Genomic DNA, 22,375 nt, shown 5'->3' with positions numbered 1-22,375 from the left:
ATTCTGAATCTCAGAAGCCAGAACAACAAGAGGGATCTCTGCGCAGCGAAAGCAGCGATCCCTCTTGCTGTTCTGGCTTCTAGGATAGCTGCTCAGCCTGCATTCGCTCCATAAGACGCATACACATTTCCCCTTACTTTTTAGGAGGGAAAAAGTGAGTCTTATAGAGCAAAAAATACAGTATATATATTAGCAGTATAGTACAGTGGTACTTGGTTCCCAAACATCGAAAACCCGGAAGTGAGTGTTCCAGTTTTCAAACGTTTTTCGGAAACCGAACATCTGATGCAGCTATCAGCTATTGTTTCCAGGGTGCCTGCACCAATCAGAAGCTGTGGCTTGGTTTTTGAACATTTCAGAAGTCAAATGGACTTCCAGAATGGATTAAGTTTGATGCTTTTGTTTTTGCTATTTATGTTGCATTTTTATTTTTGAGGCTTTTTCGGTTAATTTGTTTTTGTGACTGTGTGGAACCCAGTTCAGCTACTGATTGATTGTGTGACTGTGGAAATGGATAAAAGCCCCCCATCCAAACAATGACTATCATCAGTGCATGTAAGAAATTTTTTTTTTTTAATTTTTATCATCTACAATACTGTCTTATTCATTTTATAGTACAGTACATTGATTATTGCTTTCATTTTATGGATCAATGGTCTCGTTAGATAGTAAAATTCATGTTGAATTGCTGTTTTAGGGTTGTTTTAAAAAGTCTGGAACTGATTAATCCATTTTGCATTACTTTCTATGGGAAAGTGTGCCTTGGTTTTGGAACGAACTCCTAGAATGGATTAAGTTTGAGAACCAAGGTACCACTGTAATGGATTCAATTTGACAACTCATATACTTCCATTACAGAACATATGCTGAATAAGCTCAAACCTCTTACCAAGTTTTGCTGTTTGACAAATACTCTGAACTGCACTGCTAAGGTGCAAACCTGAAAGCAGAGTAACTATCTTTAAGCACTGCAGTGACAGTGATGCTGTTGCAAGTTGTCACGGCCTCTAGCTTTCATCTTCAGTTTAGTGTTCCAGAACTTGTGACAAACGAAACATCAAAGTAACTTTTATTATTATTTTTTTAAAAATCATATTAAACGTACAAAGAGTTTTGAATGAAAGCAGGTTTTTCAGAATTGCAGTCGTCGTGTAGAACAGGTACCATTACAAAATGCTTTCTTCCACATTATCTGAAATAAAAAAGTATTGGTTAAAGGGATTCAGCCCCTTTGAGGTGAGAATACAGGTTTGGAGGACAAGGTGTGACCTAGCTTAATGTTGGGGATCCCCCCCCCACAGTCAAGCAGTAGTAGTTGATCTAATGGACTTTAAGTAGTAAAACACCGTACAGCCTTTGGTTCAAAAATACATAAATGGTTAATCTAATAAATGTAGCATTTTGCTAAATGTACTTCTGGTGACTTAAATTAACAGACCAAGCTGCCATACAACACTCTTGGTTTTGAAAACTACCTACATGACTGGTGAAGCAAACAATATACAGTGGTTCCTTGGTAGTCGGAATGGCTTGGCTCCTAAATGCCGCAAACCCAGAAGTGAGCGTTCCAGTTTGCAAACGCTTTTCAGAAGCCGAACGTCTGACGCGGCTTCCGATTGAGTGCAGGAAGCTCCTGCAGCCAATCGGAAGCTGCACCTTGGTTTTCGATATTAAATTATTTAAATTCTTTTTTACATTTATCTACCACCTCTCTTTCATCCTGGAACCCAAGGTATCCTATATTTAGTTCCCCAGGTGGTCTCCCATGAAGTCACCAACCAGACCTAGACTGACTTAGCTCTAGCAAGATGGTAGAGTCATGTCCCTTCAGACCAAATACCCTGGGCCATATTCTAAGCTAATCTTCATGTACTGTGTTAAAGCAGCAGCTGCAGATGTTGCTGAAGAAGTGCCACATGTAGAATGCCGTTTTGGAAGAGACTTGAAACGCTGGCCACAGATGTAGCACAATTCTCTTTTAATGATAAAAACTCCACCATACTAATGAGCATGGAAGTGACAGCACCTACCAGCCTCACTTCCATTTTGTCTAAATCTGCTGTTAAACTGAGACTAAGGTCAGAGAGAATACTTGGCAGTGAAAGCCAGGGAGGAGTTTACCCCTCTGTTGCATTTTATCATTAACATAGTGAGTCATAATCCCTCAGAGCTAGCCAAGAGAGTACAAATAGGTAAGCAGCGTGGGGAGGGAATAAAACAGAGAGATGAAGATAAGCACACTTAATAATCTGAAGGAGAAGAAAGTGCTATTTCTGACCTGCCCACCACCCTACAACCAAGATGCCAACAATAGTCAAGTTTTTTACCTCTTACTAAACCTGATGTGGCAGTAAGCAAGATCATAACTCTTTCCATTGTTTATAGTGACTGATTTCCAAGATACTGATATATTTCAAAAAGCAACCAAAATCTTGTGAAAACTACAAAGCTGTGTCTACCTGTTTTAAGAAGCAGAAGGCTCTGGTTTTTCTGATGCACTTGATTCGAACTTAGCTTTGCATTCGTTGCAGACATGAGGACAGTGCCTAAAACATTAGGAGAAGGGGGGAGGGGAGTTAACGTTACACAAGATTCTTCCCAAATCAAGAGGGACTTTGCACATGGGGCTTTTTCACATGGGGCTGTGCACCTGACACTTCCACCTCCACCCTGAGTCCCAATGCACCAAAAATGTCAGCTGCCCTGTTATCCACACAGTATTTTGCACATGATCTAGCTACATGCAGAAGGATAAAGTGCTTGATATAAATTGATAAGACATGGTCACAATTCTAGCGTGGTGCAGATAGGCAGTTCTATTCCTTTCTGTGAAAGGAAGGGCTTTTGATCCAATGGATACTCCCACTAATAGGAGGGGAGACAGCAGGCAACATTTCTCACTGTGCACTTTCAAAGCTGTTCTAGAGGCCTCTCACCCCCTCCAGTTCAGATGTGCAGAGGAAATGGGAAATCACTGAGATTTTTGTAGAGCCCTTGTGACCTGGAAGAGTGGTTTTTCAACAGTGTTCTCATCACAAGGTTCCTTGATACAACCCAAGAGTCACTTGTCTATATTTATTCCAAACAGACCTTTTCCATCCTGGACCAAACGGTTTAAGACCAGCGCTTTCAAACTTCTTCTGACAGGTTCTTATGTATGACATTGTCCCAATACCATAGCCCAGGGCACCAGCAACTGCAGAGAGAGATCAAATTGTTGTCAGACGTAGAAATCAGATATAAAGGTATTCACAAGTAATACAGGCTTTGAAAAGTACAGTGGTACCTCGGGTTACATACGCTTCAGGTTACATAAGCTTCAGGTTACAGACTCTGCTAACCCAGAAATAATACCTCGGGTTAAGAACTTTGCTTCAGGATGAGAACAGAAATCGTGTGACGGCAGCACGGCAGCAACAAGAGGCCCCATTAGCTAAAGTGGTGCTTCAGGTTAAGAACAGTTTCAGGTTAAGAACGGACCTCCAGAACAAATTAAGTACGTAACCAGAGGTACAACTGTATTATCCAGATCAGATATTTTGGCTTGCTAATCCACACTGATCTGGGAAAGGAGGAAACCCAGAAAGAGATATCGCTTCATTGAGGATGCTCCCTTGTGTTTGGTGGCGAGTTTAAAATAGCCTACTCTATTACTCTTTTAATATCAGTGAATGATTAAAGTCACAATCCACGGCTCCTTGCAGGCAGCACACATTCTGCTACAAAGGAGGATCTCAATATGTTCACCCATAGACCAGATGGCTGGTACCACGTTGGGGACACCAAATGGCAGAGGGAGTTTAGTTTACTTGTACAGTGGAAGGAGTCCAAGGAACTTTGTGAAACTCCTGCATCAGCTTCTGCCTCCAATTCTGGACTTGTCTTGGCCACAGACTCACCCAGCTCACTAAGCCCTATTACCCCTTCCTCTTCTGATACCTCCTCCTCCCGCTCTTCTCCCTCTTGACACTCATTGTTCCACCACCAATCCCTGGGCTCTGAGCCTTCTTCCCTTGGTGGCTCCCCAGCTGCTTCCTCCCCACCATTACTCTGGTGTCCAGCCAGTCCACGACATGTTATTTGTTTTCCACTGCAGTAGCACTGGCTTCCACTTCACTCTGCTTGCTTGCTTGCTTCAGTCACCTAAAGAGAGTGACCCTCCAGCAGAAGCGGGGATTCTTTTTCAACCTGAGCCACTTTCTCTCCTAGGCAACTTTCCAGAGGTCACATGGGTCCACAGGCAACCAAGTGGGCAAGGCAATGGGCATGACACTTAAGATTTGTTCCGCAAGCCATATTCCAGCCACACAAATCCACACCTACATAACCCCACACCTCCCCACAGACACTTTCCAGCCAAGCAAGAGGAGGGTGTAGAGCAGGGCCCAATGAGGGGAATGGCCTGGCGATAGTCCCGGAGGCCTGCATTTAGCCCACAGGCCTGGGGCTCCCTACTCTGTTGGCATCCATCTGCCTCGGGAAACAACGGAGTGCGCCATGCGGGTGAAGCCAAACCACTGCATTGCCAGCACCGAAGTAGCCTCTGGGTTGCAAGCATGGGCAGTGTGTATGGAGGCCCTAGGCTGCCTCTTGGCCTCACTGATGTGGTCCAAAGGAAAGCAGAGTAGTATGTTTGCCACCAGCTTGGCTGTAGGAGTTGCCAGGAGGTGGCATAACAGGTGCCACCCAACCGTCTTAGGGACTCCACTCTGGATTGCGTAGGATTTTTTCCTTGGCCTTTTCTTCTCCAGAAGGTATGCTTCTCAATCCACTGGAGCCTGTGTTCACATGCAGAGCAAAGTCCCTAACTCGCCAGGGTTTGAGACCCATCGGCTACCCTTACCTGGTTCAGCCAGCCAGTTGAAGCCATTGCATGCTGACAGCTTCTAGGAGTGACACTCTAGCTCCACAGTAACATTTCAGTTGTGTATCAAGGTGTGGTCTGCACAGGTTTACTTAAGCAGATGTTCCCGAGTCGCAGCAGGATTGGACTTGAATATCCTTCCTGCTCTATTGTTTTGATAAAACCCTAACTATAGTAATTAATGATTACGTACTATAGAAAAGTGATCAGTATAAAGTTACAGCCTAATACAGAACCTTCCGAAACAACCGCATGATTCCAAAGCTCTCTCTGCAGTCATGAGGTCTACAAAACGGCTTTAATTTAAATGCTGAAAATTGACACTCGGGAAGCCAGAAGCTATACTAGATTCCACACATGCCCAAACTTATCATGCGAGCATGGCAACATTCCAGCATAATTACAATGGCCAGTTCTCACTTTTTCTGCTTAAAGAAAAAGAGTTTTTGGACTTACTTGCCAATTTAGGGAGTGATCCAAATTTAGGGCTTGGTTTGAGAACACCTGGAATAAAATGCAGTTATTAGGAAAAGCCTTTTAGACCGTCATTTGATGACACAACAGTTGTGCAGTTCTTCCGTGAAAGATATTGAAACATTATTATTATTATTATTATTATTATTATTATTATTATTATTATTATTAATATATTTCCTGCTTGAAACATACCAAGTGCTCCCAGTATAATTTCCAGTTATAACTTTGATTCTCAAGTAATCCCATCTGAAATAACTAATATCTAGAAGACTCTGAGCAAAATAAAAACAAAAATGTGAAGACTATTTTTACCCCCTAAGAAAGCTTACTTCCTAACCTGTTTTCCATAGCATTAAATTAACCATGCCAGCATGCTCAGCCAAGGCAGCACATTTCACAAGTCTTGCAAAAAAACCTCCAACCAATCAACCAACAACAACCCCACATTATATTTTAGGGGAACCCCTAAATGTAAGAACAGCTGGCTGTATCAAGCCAATGGCCCATCTACTCCAGCACCCTATTCTCACAATGGCAATGCTTGTTAGGAATCCCACAAGCACAACCTGAGCACAATAACACTCTCCCACTCGGCAGTTTCCAGCAATTGTTATTACTGCCCCTGACCATGATGGCAGAGCACAGCTACCGTCTTTTCCCGAAAGTAAGACATCCCCTGAAAATAAGAACTACTTCCAGTTTTGCCTCTCGCTGTAATATAAGGCATCCCCCCCAAAATAAGACCTCCCCGATAATAAAGCCTCCCCTGAACTTAAGGCCTCTCCAGAATATAAGGCCCCCAAAGCTACCGCAAGGTGTCTGACTCCTCTGGACTGTAGAGGTGGGCGCCGCCGTGCAGCTCACTGATTGGCCACAGCGCAGCCGGAGCTGTTCAGACAGTGCAAGGTCTCTTTAAATCTGGCTGACTCACAATTAGAGAATAAATGTGTACCATATTCTTCTTCATGGAAAAATAAGACCTAGCGCATCTTTGGGAGCAAAAATTAATATAAGACATTCTCTTATTTTCGGGGAAACAGGGTTTCATGACTAGCAGCCATTGATAAATACATAAAAAGCACTCTTATCAGGAGGCCATTGTTGAACAAACACACAACAGAGAAATGTACGCAGTGGCAAGTCTGGGCTCGCCTCTACACAATGTGTGAAGAGCCACCATATATTTCACATCACCTGTTGAATAAATCGAGACCTAAGAGTTGAAACAGCACCCAGACTGAGATTTCCAACACAAGATCTATTCTGGGTTTTTTCCCTCAGCATTCACCAAGCTTTAGCAGTGATTGACTGCTGCCTTGTCCAGTAAAGCGAGATAAGCGCCGCACCCCCAGAGTTGTTCACAACTGGACTTAACTGTCAGGGGTCCTTTTACCTTTACCTTTTAGCAATGATTGACTGGTGGTTCTAGAAAATTGTCCGTGTGTTTGTTTGTTTTTACATTGAAGAAAGAAAAAAAGCCACTTACCATTGGCTAGTAATCCTTGAGTGATCAGCATACCTCCCAGTGACAGAGGGAGAGCTGCATACAATGAAACAAGCAATTATAGCCTTTGCATAAATTCAGATGGATCTCCCGCCCACCCTACATGGTGTCGTTAAATGTGGTATAACAACTATTTCGCTTGTTCTAAAAAAATATATGAAAAGAGCAAATTAGAAAATCTGAAGCTGGAATTCTGAGGTGCTGACTTTGCCGAATACTGGGTTTGATACTCTGCACTGCTATACAGTTAATATTTTCATTTTCTGTGCTCACTGGCAGCTTCCACATTTAATATATTTAATATCTGTTAAATAAGTACAATAGGCTTGCTGCAACTCTAGTTTTGAACACCACTGTGCAACAAACTGGTGACATGTATCCATCTAGTTCAGTGTTTCCCAAACTTGGGTCTCCTGCTGGTTTGGGACTACAATTCCCATCATCTTTGACCACTGGTCCTGCTAGCTAGGGATGATGGGAGTTGTAGCCCAAAAACAGTGAGAGACCCCTGATCTAGTTCAAGGGGCTGGATGAGCACAATACACATGTGGTCCCAGATATTCATCTTTAACACATAGAGAAAACACCCATGTGCAGACTTAGGTGGGCTGTAGCCTGGGTGGGCAAAGGAAGGAACAAAGAAATCACCAGCTTTGCAACAACAAAAAGGCCATAAAATCAATAGCCCATAAAAACATTTACCATCATACATGCTCACACAAGATCATTCGGATGTTACATTTGTGGACCAAAGAAAAACAACTTTTAAGATTAGATTCTTCACAAACCACAAGTGATGCAGCAAACGGATGTTAAAAGCCCGATATACTCAAAGATTTCAGTCTAGTTCAGTGTTTCCCAACCTTGGGCCTCCAGCTGTTTTTGAACTACAATTCCCATCATCCCTGACCACTGGTCTTGCTAGCTAGGGATGATGGGAGTTGTAGTCCAAAAACAGCTGGAGGCCCAAGGTTGGGAAACACTGGTCTAGTTCGTACACCATATCTCAGCTTATTATGCTGAGAAATGAACAAGTCTTTTGCCCACATATGCAGCCTCCCTTTGTAGTAAGGCTCTGATTAATTATAATTTCCCATGTCATCTGAACCAGGAAACTAGGCTTATCAGCATCAAGACAAGCCAGGATCTTAAACCTTCAGACTATGGCCAAAGGCCTTGATCATATCTCAAGTCATTTAACTGAGATTATGAAAATGCAAACATGGCCATTGACTGTGGTCAGATATAATGATAAACCTTGAGCTCATGCACTCCTAGCTCAGCTACAAGGAGAAGCAGTTTTTAATTTCCACTTTTAAATAACTGCAATTTAGTGTTCTGTCTGAACCTGGACAAACTGCAGTAATTCTTAACTTTTTTTTGTAAATACTGAAACTGCCTTGGTCACGCTGGTTGATGATCTCCAGTGGGCTAGGGACAAAGGTGAAAGCTGTTTCCTAGTTCTGCTGGATCTCTCAGTGGCCTTTGATACCATCGACCGTAACATCCTTCTGGACCGTATAGAGGGGCTGGGAGCTGGGAACACTGTTATACACTGGTTCCACTCCTTCCTCCTGGGCCGTGTCCAGAAAGTGGTGTTGGGGGATGAGGGTTCAGACCCCTGAGCTCTCACTTGTGGGGTGCCTCAGGGTTCCGTCCTCTCCCCCATGCTTTTTAACATCTACATGAAGCCGCTGGGAAAGATCATCAGGGGGTTTGGGCTCGGTGTTCATCAGTATGCGGATGATACCCAGCTCTACCTCTCTTTCAAATCGGAACCAGTGAATGTGGTGAAGGTCCTGTGTGAGTGCCTGGAGGGTTTGGAGGGTGGATGGCAGCTAGCGGATTGAAGTTGAATCCTGACAAGACAGAAGTACTCTTTTGGGGGGATGGGGCGGTGGGTGTGGAGGACTCTCTGGTCCTGAATGGGGCAACTGTGCCCCTGAAGGAGCAGGTGAACAGCCTGGGAGTCAATTTGGACTCATAGCTGTCCATGGAGGTGCAGGTCAATTCTGTGTCCAGGGCAGCTGTCTACCAGCTCCAACTGGTACGCAGGCTGAGACCCTACCTGCCTGCGGATTGTCTCACCAGAGTGATGCACGCTCTAGTTATCTCCCACTTGGACTACTGCAATGTGCTCTACATGGGGCTACCTTTGAAGGTGACCCGGAAACTTCAACTAATCCAGAATATGGCAGCTAGACTGGTGACTGGGAGTGGCTGCCGAAACCACATAACACCAGTCTTGAAAGACCCACATTGGCTCACAGTACGTTTCCGAGCACAATTCAAAGTGTTGGTGCTGACCTTTAAAGCCCTAAATGGCCTCGGCCCAGTATACCTGAAGGAGTGTCTTCACCTCCATCGTTCAGCTCAGACACTAAGGTCCAGCTCCGAGGGCCTTCTAGCGGTTCCCTCACTGCGAGAAGTGAAGTTACAGGGAACCAGGCAGAGGGCCTTCTCAGTAGTGGTGCCTGCCCTGGGGAACGCCCTCCCATCATATGTCAAAGAAATAAACAACTATCTGACATTTAGAAGACATCTGAAGGCAGCCCTATATAGGGAAGTTTTTAATGACTGATGTTTTAATGTATTTTTAATCTTTTGTTGGAAGCCACCCAGAGTGGCTGAGGAAACCCACCCAGATGGGCAGGGTATAAATATTATTATTATTATTATTATTATTATTATTATTATTATTATTATTAACAACCACTTTCAGGGCTTTTTTAATAAATAAAAAATGAAGCAATAAACAAACTATGGTTCACTGAAACGAGTCAAGTTCAAACCGTGGTTTAGGAAGCTGGCTTGTTTTGATAAACCACAGTGAGGGTTAACTACAATTTAGGCTTCATATGTAATGCTAAACAGTGGTTAGTCAAAAATGGCTGCAAATTTTTGAATGGTGTATTTGCAGTGTTTAAAATGAGAGTGGAACAGGAGTGCACAAGCCCAAGCCTAGCCTAGCCTTATTCTAATGACAATAAGCCATCATTTATTACTACTTCTGAATGCAGCTATTGAAAATGATGTTTCTCATGTCTGCTTAATGTTACCGGTAAGAAAACCAGCAGGTTTTGGATTCAAATGCTGTGAAACAGAAGGATGTTCCAAGCAGGACTAGTAGTAGTATTTCTCAAACAAGATATAAAACATTGAAACAAATGCTGTAAGGTAGACAACACCCTGCAACAAAAAACCAATGCAATTATATTTTGCATTGCATTAAAAACAAATAGACCTACCTCTGTACCAGAAGCTTTCCTCTTTACATTGACGACGAATCTCTACAAATTCATCAGAATTAAGATTTGAGATTGGACAAGGGAGCTGGCTCTTAAAATAAAAACATGAACACGTTTATAAGAAAAATATGGTTTACCCTCTCACTCCTTAAGAGAATAAAGCATCTATAGTCTGCCATTTATTTCATTATCTTTGGTATCCATAATTTAAAAAAAAAAATCAACAAAAAATTTTAAAAAATAGAGAAGAAAACATTTCACTTTTCCAGATAGCACAAAAATGTTAGAAATATACTACCACTGTCATTAGCAATACTTTCAAGCATGCAATGTCAAAATGAAATGATCAAGCTTTAAAACTTGATGGTGCACTCTGACTATAATGTACTTGTTTGTGATTAATGTGCAATTCACAGGTGCTATGAAGTTTAAAATGCAGCAGAAATGAATGGTGCTAATACAGTGGTACCTCGGGTTAAGAACTTAATTCATTCTGGAGGTCCATTCTTAACCTGAAACTGTTCTTAACTTGAGGTATCACTTTAGCTAAGGGGGCCTCCCGCTGCGGCCGCTGTGCGATTTCTGTTCTCATCCTGAAGCAAAGTTCTTAACCGGAGGTAAAATTTCTGGAATAGCAGAGTCTGTAACCTGAAGCGTCTGTAACCTGAAGTGTCTGTAACCCGAGGTACCACTGTAATGGAGGGGAAATGTGTGGTCCTTCAGGTATCCTTTCTTGGAGGTTTCTAAGCAGAGGTTGGATGGCCAGCTGTCATCTATGTTCAGTTCAGATTCCCTCACTGCAGGGGGCTGGAGTAGATGACCCCCAACTCTACAATTCTATTATCATCCTTTAGCACTGAAAGTTCAACAACATCAGGAAACCCACAGACTCCCAGCGTCACCCCTGCTTTAAAGGGTTTCTTTTTAAAGTCTTTTTTTGTTCAGATGCTACATAATTTCATCTTCCCCTTTCCCCTAGCAGGTGCAAATTATGTTTCCATCTATTTACTTTGAGCCAAAAATATGTGCAAGGTAAGATATGAGAATCATTAGCTACAGTTCTTTAACTGCTAGCAGCATAAAATTAAGCTGAATCCTATTTAATCTCCCCAGGGTTTGTGGGATCTTCGACTTTCCATGAGAGACAAAGCTATCCTGCCTCCTCCTTATCCTCAGACCTGCACTAGATCATGTGGAGCACTTTTTGCACTAGAAAAGGGAAAGGTTGAAGTGCAGAGCCCCTTTTATTTCCACGTGATAATCAAGACTACATCAGATTTGCCTCTGCTAGAATGTAAAATAATAATAATAATAATAATTCCAAATAGAAAAAACAAACCTGGTTCTTTTGTCCTACCGAAGAGGCCTGAACTTTATCATCACCTGGGGCAGAAGTCATAGCTCCTGATAATGTTGCCAGCAAATATGACCCCCGGTAAAATGTGAGTTTCCTAAAACAAAAGAACAGTTATAAGAAGAATGCAATGTGCATTTCAAAAGCAACCTCATAAACATTTACTTTTTACCATATTGACATGTTAAGCTGTCTTAGAGACTATTGGTCCATCAGTTTAGTACAGTCTACTCTTATTGACAGCAGCATTCCATGATTTCCCTTCCCAGCTCCATTGTATGAGATCCATTTTAAACTGGAAATGAAAGGTGTTAAATCTAGGACTATCCGCATGCAAGGCGTGTGTTTTTAACCCCTCAGCAATGGCCCTCCTACCAAAGGAAATCAGAAGTAAGAGACAGTTATAGCCAATGAAAAATGTATCCCCCTCCCCCATTATTGCACCTTTATTATGACATTGAAAAGCGTAACTGTAGCACATTTTGATTTTGTAAGCCAACGTGAGCCAGTTGGTTAGAGTTTGGACCTGATAATGAAAAGGTTTCAGGTTCGATTCTCGAATGGGATGGCTGCATATTCCTGCACTGTAGGGGGTTGGACCAGATGATCCTCTGGGTCCCTTCCAACTCTACAATTCAACTGTTCCATGGGAATGTGGCTGAATTTTCGCAAATAGTAAATGCATACAATCATACCCCCACCTGCTTACATAATACTAATGATAAGTCATAATTCATCGAAAAGCCATCCTGTACAATAAAGCTTAATTCGAGCCAAGGATCATGCCCTGCCCCCAAACATTATAATGCTACATTTTAATGCAGCCTGGAACATACAGAATAATAATTGGGGGGGGGGTGTCAGAAAATATTTGCAACCCTGTTTCCAGTTAATATGTGTACATTACGCAATGCACACTAACAACTCCAAGTTCTCTGAAGATGGATGTGGTATCAATGGGACAAGTTTGCAGCTTCAGAAATTAAGCAATGAAAATAACAAGAAATTACAAGATGCATACCCTTCGACATTTCTCCGATGAAAATAGGGACAGTTCCATTCCATAAGGATAATGGTACTTTTATACCCAACACATCTTACTGGGTTGCCCCAGCACAACATATATTACAAAATTTAAAAAACTTTTTATTTTTAAATTTAATTATAGCATCCAACACTTCTCTGGTGAAAATAATAATAATAATAATAAATTTTATTTATATCCCGCCCTCCCCAGCCGAAGCTGGGCTCAGGGCGGCTAACAACAGTCAAAATAGTTCAACATTCTAAAAACATTCATTATAAAATTAATTAAAATCAAATTAATGGCAACCATCAAGCAAAATTCTGTGTAGGGACATCCTAAAGAAAAGTGGGACATTCAGGGAATTGGAAAAATAAAAATGCGGCTCCCTTCTACGATTGGATAGAAAACTTATACAAACTCGCAACATATGAACAACTTGCACATAAACGCCATGGACAAATTCAATGATATTTGGAATCCGTTCTTACAAATACTGTAATAGGTTAAGATCTGGTGAAGTACAAAAACCACCTTAGAAAATGTGCAGTTTTGGGTTTCCCCCGCTCCCCCCCCTTTATTTCCCCTTCTGCACGGGTTCTCTTTCTCTTTTATTTACCTCTCGCCATGTTTAGCGCACATAGAATTGTGTACTTTTTGGAACTTTCAATAAAGATTTTTTAAAAATTCTAGCACGTGGGGGGTCTCTCCCCCCCTTGATCTAAATTCTATAATTCGGCATTTGAACGACTGGCGTGAATAATTGCATTATAAAAACTGGTGTTGTTCTAATGAGGCTATGATTAGATTGTAATTGAAAACGAATAAACAAATTATTATCCAAAAGAGCCTAGCCGGGGGGGGGGGCTCAGAAGCCCAGCGCTGCACCCCCACCGCCCAGCCGCTTCTCTCCCGCGCCCCCAGCAGTCTTACCCGCCCTTCGCTCGTCCCCTTCGCCCTCTTCTTCCTCTGCCCCAGGGCTGCTCCGTCCTTCCTGGTCCAGGCGCCTCCCTCGTCCGGCCGCCCCCGCGCGCTCTTTGGCGAAGCGAGGCGCCCGCCTGTTAGGTAACCATGTCGTCCGAAGGCGGAGCCTTTCCCTTCTCCGCGCCCGGAGGAGAAAAGCGGACCGAACCGAGGGGAAAGCTCCGTGGGGCTGCTTCTCTCCGCGCCTCGTTCCTCTCACGACGCGTCTCCAACGCCATGGCCCGGCTCCGGCGACAGGCTCCCCTCAAATGGCCGCGCGCAACGCTTCTCTCACAGCCTGCTCGGAATAGGGCGTTCATATTGCCAAAAGTAAAGTTGTTGAGTGTTTTGTTTTTTAAGGAAACCGCCACAATTGTTGAGCGCTTTCTCCCCCCCTCACAGAAACCAACCAAAATTGGCCAAGGGTTGCCACTTTTCAAAACATCACAGAGTTGTCAAGCTTCTTTTTAAGAAGAAACCAAAATTAAGTGTCTGAAGAATCGTTCTTTGCGCAAGCAATGTAAGGAAACCACCACAAATGTTGAGCTTTTATTAAGGAAACTTAATTAGCTGTTGAGCGTTTTTTTTAGAATTTTCCTGAGGTATGCCCTGTTAAGTTCATTGGGACTTACTCCCTAGCACAAGGGTGCCCAAACTTTTCAAAGATGGCCAAATTGCATGTGTGATGCCTGCTTGCCCTAGCAAAGCGCTACTTTCGAATCATGGAATGGTCACATTTAGGACAAGGTAAAGGTAAAGGGACCCCTGACCATTAGGTCCAGTCGTGGTGGACTCTGGGGTTGTGGCGCTCATCTCGCTTTATTGGCCAAGGGAGCCGGCGTACATGAGCTCCCTCATGGTCATGTGGCCAGCATGACTAAGCCGCTGCTGGCGAACCAGAGCAGCGCACGGAAACGCCGTTTACCTTCCCGCCAGAGCGGTACCTATTTATCTATTTGCACTTTGACGTGCTTTCGAACTGCTAGGTTGGCAGGAGCAGGGACTGAGCAACGGGAGTTCACCCCATTGCGGGGATTTGAACCGCTGACCTTCTGAAGGGCAAGTCCTAGGCTCTGTGGTTTAACCCACAGCACCACCCGCATCCCATTTAGGACAAGAGCTGCAATTAAATGGGATTTCAAAGACAGAATTGATGTCTGGGGCAATTTCCTAAAGGCAGCATTTCGTATTGGATCTTTGGCAAGCGTCAATTGCGAAATCTTTTAAAAATCTCAGTATTTTTTGGGTTTTCCTAAAAGAAGCTCAACAATTCAGGGGTTTTCAAAAAAAGAGAGGCAACCCTACTCTCAATGTAAAATGTTAACACTTTTGAATTTCAGGGTGGAATCTACACACATATAAAAACCATTCTGAAAATGCTTTTTTTAAAAAAAGCATTTTTAAAAACACATTGAATTTTCCATAAGGCTTACCATCGCCGTCTAATGTCACATTGTATATTGCACTTGAAACACACTTAAAATGTTTTATTTGCAGCTGTATAGCTGAGTCAGTCTTCTTCCTTCCTTCCTTCCTCCCTCCCTCCCTCCCTCCCTCCCTCCCAAGTTAGGGATCATATCCAAATGCATGTGATTGAAAGGTGCAAAACAAAGTCATGTATCTGTAGCCAAGCTCAGACAAATTTACAGGTTTGTGTGCCTGTGTGTGCATGTGACCAATCCCAGAGGGGCCACCCTGTGAGGCTGCAATAGATGGTAATGGATTGCTTTGAAGCCACTTCAGCACCAAATGAACAACAACAACAACAAATCACCCCCACCCAACCTCCAAGATCTGTCCTGTATTTTGCCAGAACAAAGGTGGCAACCCTAGTTGGAAGGGACCGTGAGGGTGGGTTCTGGTGCCCTGTGCCCTGAATAGCTCCACTCCAGGAAAGAGCTTTATAGCTGCCGGAGTGCTGCAAAAAGAAAAAGGTACCGTGGTACCTCTGGATGCGACCGGTTTCCGTTCCGGAGCCCCATTTGCATCCAGAAGTGAACGCAACCCGCGTGCGTGGGTCGCGATTTGCCACTTCTGCGCATGCGCATGATGTCATTTTGACCGTCTGCGCATGCGCAAGCTGCAAAACCCTAACACGCTCCGTTACTTCTGGGTTGCTGCAGCGCGCAACCCGAAAATACTTATCCCGAAGCTACTTCAACTCAAGATGTGACTGTATTTCAAATAAGAAGGTTATTGGGTGCATGTAGCTACCACAGACACAAACTTATTAGATGCTGATTTAATGGAATAATATAATTGTAGAGTTGGAAGGGACTCTGAGGGTCATCTAGTCCAACCCCCTGCAATGCAGGAATCTCAGCTAAAGCATCCATGACAGATGGCCATCCAATCTCTGTTTATAAACCTCCAAGGAAGCAGCGTCTGCCATCTTGTGGGAGTCTGTCCCAGTGTCCAACAGCTCTTACTGACAGAAAGTTCTTCCTGATATTGTCTAGTTGGGATAACTTTCTGAGGCTGCGTAGCTGTGTTTCAGTCCTGACGATTGCACTGATCATTTTGCGTTTTAAAGATTTAAACTCAATTTTAAATAGGGACAAATAGGGAAGGGAATCTTATTCCAGAAGGGGAAATTCGTAGGCAGCCAAAAGGAAATTTGATGTGGGGTGGGGAGTTATGCAAACATACAGAGAAAGGCTTCCAAACTTTAGTGCGTGCAAACCTTTTGAAAACAAAAACACACCTTAGTCCGCCTGACTTGTTTGGTTTTGCCTTTAGCCTGATTTCTCCCTTAGTTACAGGCAAATCTGGAGTGCTAATAATCCAAGAGAGCAAATACTGGCACAGCTGCCGGCCTTGTGCTCCACTCCCTGAAGCAAATCTTGCAAAGGTATAGTACTGTCTTCCCGTTAATAGATTTGCTGCCTGATCCTATGCATATTTACTCAGAAATAAACTCTGATGTTTTCACTGCAGCCCAAAAGTGTGTGAAAGGTGTTTTCTAGTGCCCTGTGCCATGAAGAGCTCTTGTCTGGGAAAGAGCTTTATAGCTGCTGGAGCACTGCCAAAAAAAGTATACTATTGCAGATAAGTAAGTACTCAGGTGCATTTAGCTAGCACAGACACAAACTTATTAAATGCTGATTTTGTGGAATCATAGAATTGTAGAGTTGGGTTCTGAGGGTCATCTAGTCCAACCCCCTGAAATGCAGAAATCTCAATGAAAACATCCATTGCAGATGGCCATCCAGTCTGTTTGGAAACCTCCAAGGAAGGAGAGTCTACCAGCTTCCAAGGAAGTCCATTTCACTGTCTTAACAGCTCCTACTGTTGGAAAGTTCTTCCTGGTGTTTAGTCATTGATACGGGTCCTACCCTCTGGAGCAGGAAAAAACAAGCTTGCTCCTTCTTGCACATGTGACAGCCCTTGAGATATTTGACAATGCCTATCATATCTCCTCTTGGCCTACTCTTTTACAGTCTAAACCATGCATCCCTAACCTTCAGTCCTCCAGATGTTTTGGACTACAATTCCCATCATCCCTGACCACTGGTCCTGTCAGCTATGGATCATGGGAGTTGTAGGCGAAAACATCTGGAGGACCGCAGGTTGGGGATGCCTGGACAAACATACCCAACTCCCTCAACTGTTCCTCATTAGGCTTGGTTTCAACAAAACACATCAGGGATGGAGAATCTATAGGCTCTGGACATTGCTGAACTACAAATCCTATCATCCCTGACCATAGTCTGTGCCAGCTGGGGCTGACGGGGCTTGGAGTCAAACAAAGTCTGGAAGACCACAAGTTTGCCATCCTTGAATTACATAGTCCTATATTTTTGACCTGCGATTGTTTTCCCCTTCACTTTTTTTCTTCTCTCCCCGTGCGACATTTTTCTTCTCATGACATGCACACAAGCATAAATACCTCTATAGGAAACTATAATTAGCAAGCCTAATTCTTAGCAATAGCATCGTGATGCTGGGAATAACAGACAGAGCTCTTTTCTTCACCAATGAACAAAGCACATGCCACTCCTCATATTTGATTTATCACTAGCACCGATGGAGGTTCAACTGGTTTTCAGTTCAGAAAAGGCAATTCCTATTATGCTTTACTGCCACCTCCTGGCTGCCAATGAATATAATGCATACATACAGTGGTACCCCGGGTTAAGTACTTAATTCGTTCCGGAGGTCCGTTCTTAACCTGAAACTGTTCTTAACCTGAAGCACCACTTTAGCTAATGGGGCCTCCCGCTGCCAGAGCACGATTTCTGTTCTCATCATGAAGCAAAGTTCTTAACCCGAGGTAATATTTCTGGGTTAGCGGAGTCTGTAACCTGAACTGAAGCGTATGTAACCCGAGGCACCACTGTATGTATTTATCACCCCATTTTTATCCCACCTTAGAATGGAGAAAAAAACAAACTCAAGGCAGCTTAATTTAAATGCATACAAGAAAATGACAAGTAGTCCTCTCAATAAAACAGCAGCAAAAACAGCACATAGCAGCAGCAACAACAAAATAAAACAGAGATACCACATTTTTTTAATAGATAAAAATGCATCAGAATTGCCAACATGAACTTCCTGCCATTAGTTGGTTGAAAAGACTGGAGTAAAAGGTTGTGGGTCAGTTCACATTTCGCCCTGCTGAAACAGTGTGTAAATTGCATATTTTCAAGTGACATTTGGCAACTATAGTAGTGTTATGAGGTGGGGGTTTTTTAAGGGGGGGGGAGGAAGTAGTCTGTATGCAAGATCATCCTAACCCCTGGATCCAGCAAGTGTTAAAGTATAGGCCAGGCTAACTCCCTGTGTTGAGGGTGCAGCATGAGATCGCAGCCTTGAAAAAGTGCTTTTTTCATGGCGAGTTCTCAGCTCCCAAAATGAGCACTGTGCTCTCGTGTGAAAAAACAGCATGTTCAGGTTTTACCAGGACAGTTGAGGGGTATGGGATTAATGACTGGCCACCACCTTATTTTTCCTCCTAATGACCCACACTTCCCTATACAGAGCTACCTTCAGATTTCTTCTAAAGGTTGTTTAGTTACTTATCTCATTGGTTCAGGGGTCACATACACCCTCCAACATTTCTCTGATGAAAAGTGGGACATTCTGGGATCAGATCAGAAATTGGGAGGGCATCTGTAAATCTGGGACTGTCCCCCCCCCCCCCGAAAATAGGGACACTTGGAGGGTCTGGAATGTTTGCACAAGCCCTTGGATGGACTGGGTGTCTTACATGATTTGTAAGAAATCTGAACACAGTTTGGGAAGGCAGGTCCTATATAGAAATGCATTGTAGCTATGCAGAGAATATGTATTTTCATGACAGTACATTTGTTAAAACGAAAACTCATTTTAATTCCTTGTCTCCTGAGTAACAGTAATGTGTTTACATAGGTTTGTAGCTGAGTGAGCTGTACACTCTTAAAATCACGAAGCAATCCTTAAATTGTTATGACGTGGCATATTTAAGGGGTTATTATGTGAAGTGTCAATGTCACTGCAGGGTGAAAGGGGAAAAAAATAAGGAGCAAGCAGGCAATTGGTAAAACTGCAAAACAACAACAACAACCAGACACTAAACCTCATGGCTTCTGGTGCAAAATGATTGCAGACTAGGGCAAGGGAGAATGTCCCCACAGTACATTTTGCTAATTACTGAATTCTTCTGGCAATAAGTGATGGGCCAGAAATGAGGAAGTAATGCAAACCTAATGACATTGAGAGTGGACTTTAACTTCCTTTATCTTACAAAAAGCTTTAATTTCTGTTTTAGCTACATTTACAAGCTTTAAGTCCTGGAAGGCTACTAGAAGCAGACTATGTCAAACACTGAAATCAGCTCTGAATGTGCCTGTTATAACAGCCTGAACAGCTAGATAGATACAGGGTACGCCTCAAAGCTTGCCACTGTGTTTTCCTCATTTGTGACTGCCACGTGACTTAATCTGATTATAAATCAATTTATAAAATCTGATCCCGAGGGGATGTAGTACGTATTGCCAGCTTTACTCAAACATGCTACAAGCAGCGTTTTTTCCCTTGCTCAGATAGGTATCTGCCAAAACAATGACTTATACATATTTCATGCGTTCACATTGACACTGAGTCTGTGTACACATTACCCTTTACCCTGCCTCCGGTGTACTCCCATCCCTGTATTTTCAATCCATGTACACGCAGCAGTGCCCTCAGTGCGCAGGCATCTTGCAGTTTATCCAGAAATACTGCGTTTTAATGTGCTTTCCCCCCAGGCCAGCTTCAAACAGCTTCAAACAGACTTCATAACTTCATGAGCTTACTCTACGTGCAGTAAATCCAAAGTGTGTATAGTTAAAACACTAAATAAACACCTGCGTGCATATACAAAGGATGTGAAGTTTATTTCCAGAGGCAGAGACAGGGTCGACAGCTTCAGTACACAGCAAACTGTGTGGATGTGTACAGTGGACTGCAAATCTGTTTTGAAACACAACGAGAAAAAGTGACCTTGCAATGTTTTAAAGTGGTCTTTTGCACACAGCCCACAATCTGCCCGGCTGGCCTGGCTTGTTAGCCTAAGCCGAGACCATGGATTTCCATGTTTGGTACAGTTTAACCAAACTTTTACTAAATCCAGGATTGATGGGTGATTTGCACCCAGAGACTGTGGCCCCTAAAACTTATGACAATACTTTAGTAAGCAAAAAAGGTAATTAAATGAACTTGTAGTTAGCAATCCTAGGCACATTTTTCTGGGAGCAAGACATGTTGTATTTCATCCTGGACAGGGCAGCCTTTTTCAACCTGGTGCCCTCCAGATGTTTTATGCTGAAGCCGGTGGAGGTGCCTGGGTGATACTGTTAGATGGTAACTATCCTCCTCACAGACCCTCCAAGTGTCCCTATTTTCCAGGGATGTTCCTGATTTAGAGAAGCTGTCCCAGTTTCTGATTTGATCCCAGAATGTCCCACTTTTCCTTGGGATATCCCTATTTTCACTGGAGAAATGTTGGACGGTTGGAGTTATCCGACCTCTGAGCCATCTGAAGGCATAGGGAAGGTTTTTTAAAAATGCTTTATTCTGTTTCTATACAGTATATGTTGGAAGCTGCCCAGAGTGGCTAGGCCAACCCAGTAAGATGTGTGGGGTATAAATAGAAAAATTATCCATATGGAATGGGCCGTCCCTATTTTCATCGGAGAAAGGTTGGAGGGTATGTCTTCATTGGTCAGGGGTCCCTTTACCTTTAAGGAAAAGCAGGACATTCTGGGATCAAATCAGAAACTGGGACGGCTTCTGTAAATCCAGGACTGTCCCTGGAAAATAAGGACACTTGGAGGCTCTGAGCTTTCCGTTTCTCATAGAAACAATGCCAAGTCGGCTTGTTGTAGGAAAAGAGGGAAGATTCCATTGCCTGACAAGCTGAGAAACAACCCCCCCCAAAACTCTCACCTCTGCAATGCAATAAAATAACATGACTGAGGTTATACATGGGTGGGGCCTGCATGAGAATAAAGTAAATTGGCAGTTCGTCTCAAAGGAATCGGCAGTAAAAAACGCAGAAGGTGTGTAGCTCCATTCATGTTCCGAGTTCTAAAGTGTGCCAAATGTGGCAGCTGCTTGGCATTCACAGGGAATCGTCAGGAGCATCTCCTTTCTTTGACACTAGATGTTGCTGTTGGGCTCAGGTGCTTTTGGGTCCGCCCCACAAGAAGCAGTTTTACAACAGGTGTGGATTGGCTAGGGCAGGTCTAACATTCTAGCTCTGACATTAGCCTCCATAAAAACCTAAATCCATCTTGAGGAAAGTCTTTTCTCAGTTGCCTGAGTTTGGTATAACAAGTTGTAGACAGCAAAGGGAGAGAAATATATAGAGAAGGAATGGCTTATCTCTGGAAAGAAATCCTGATGGAAACATTCCTGGGTATGTAATATTTCCAGCCTATGTTGAATACTTAAAAGCTCCGAGATAATAATTGTAAGTGTCTTTTTAATTCACTGTGGTTTTAAAAGCATCTCCTAGTTTGATTTGACACTCCTCCCAGTTGATTTCAGAGTCTAAAAGTGTTGCTATGTTGACAAATTGCTCTGTTGTTGTTTTTTAAAGGGAATATTTCTAGAGCAAATATTCTACGTTCCAGGTTAGGGAAAAAACACATCTGCTTCAATTAATATTTTCAATCTAAATTGCTAATGAATAAGAATTGGAGAATTGGCTCTCCAAAAAAGTAGTAGTATAGTTGCTGCTGGATGAATGATTTCTTGTTTTGTGTAATTGAAAATTTACCTGTAAGACTGGGATCCCTAACTAGTGTTTGTGTGTTGCAGGGGGTGAAGGTTATAAAAGAATAGCAGTGTAAATTTGGAGACAAAGTCAGGCTCACAACTACACAGAATGGCTCAGGGCTTATCCACACTTGTTGCAGGGGGTGAAGGTCTTTCTAAGCATTGCATTTAAAGCTCTGTGTTTTAGAGTAAGGTAAAGGTAAAGGGACCCCTGACCATTAGGTCCAGTCATGGCCGACTCTGGGGTTGCGGCACTCATCTCACTTTACTGGCCGAGGGAGCCGGCGTACAGCTTCTGGTCATGTGGCCAGCATGACTAAGCCGCTGCTGGCGAACCAGAGCAGTGCACGGAAACGCTGTTTACCTTCCTGCTGGAGTGGTACCTATTTATCTACTTGCACTTTGACGTGCTTTTGAGCTGCTAGGTTGGCAGGAGCAGGGACTGAGCAATGGGAGCTCACCCCGTCGTGGGGATTCGAACCGCCACCCTTCTGATCGGCAAGTCCTAGGCTCTGTGGTTTAACCCACAGCGCCACCCGCATCCCGTGTTTCAGAATACCCCCTTTTTTTGCTTCAGAACTTGCCCCATGAAATCCCACTCTTTAAAGCTCAATCGGAGCACATGTGGAAAACGTTGATTTGACATTTGCTCTGATTCAGCTTTAAAGAGCAGGTATTCACAGGGAAAGCTCAGGGCAAA

General features: G+C 43.2%; 2 protein-coding genes across 3 annotated transcripts in view; one reads left to right on the top strand and one right to left on the bottom strand.

Annotated features, from left to right (window-relative positions):
- Nucleotides 1-1,052: 1,052 nt before the first annotated feature.
- On the bottom strand, nt 1,053-11,695 carry OCIAD2 (OCIA domain containing 2). The gene is made up of 7 exons (XM_083755108.1): nt 11,433-11,695; nt 10,094-10,184; nt 6,828-6,881; nt 5,321-5,368; nt 3,091-3,196; nt 2,460-2,546; nt 1,053-1,192 (listed from the first exon to the last, which is right to left on the bottom strand). Exons 1-6 carry the CDS (start codon nt 11,490-11,492, stop codon nt 2,465-2,467), a joined length of 441 nt encoding a protein of 146 aa, XP_083611234.1. The 5' UTR covers nt 11,493-11,695; the 3' UTR covers nt 1,053-1,192; nt 2,460-2,464.
- Nucleotides 7,837-22,375, top strand: part of CWH43 (cell wall biogenesis 43 C-terminal homolog) — a 41,933-nt gene continuing 27,394 nt past the window's right edge. Inside the window, exons 1-3 of one of the 2 annotated variants that reach the window (XM_083754952.1) lie at nt 7,837-8,648; nt 11,076-11,125; nt 16,191-16,285. The gene's annotated coding sequence lies outside the window, so the exon portion shown is untranslated. Of the gene's footprint in view, nt 8,649-10,955; nt 11,126-16,190; nt 16,286-22,375 lie in introns of those variants that run through there. The other variant, XR_014567983.1, reaches the window with a different exon arrangement.

Source organism: Podarcis gaigeae (genome assembly GCF_964106915.1).
Source record: "Podarcis gaigeae genome assembly, chromosome: 9".
NCBI classification, from domain to species: domain Eukaryota; kingdom Metazoa; phylum Chordata; class Lepidosauria; order Squamata; family Lacertidae; genus Podarcis; species Podarcis gaigeae.
This window is presented reverse-complemented; position numbering and strand designations above follow the sequence as displayed.

What these genes read in the sequence shown, in the direction of transcription:
- OCIAD2 (XM_083755108.1), bottom strand. Translation starts at nt 11,492, where the DNA reads ATGACTTCTGCCCCAGGTGATGATAAAGTTCAGGCCTCTTCGGTAGGA. An exon ending in GGAAAGCTTCTGGTACAGAG is followed by an intron (nt 6,882 to 10,093) that starts GTAGGTCTATTT and finishes CATTGTATGCAG; the next exon opens with CTCTCCCTCTGTCACTGGGA. An exon ending in TCAAGGATTACTAGCCAATG is followed by an intron (nt 5,369 to 6,827) that starts GTAAGTGGCTTT and finishes ATTTTATTCCAG; the next exon opens with GTGTTCTCAAACCAAGCCCT.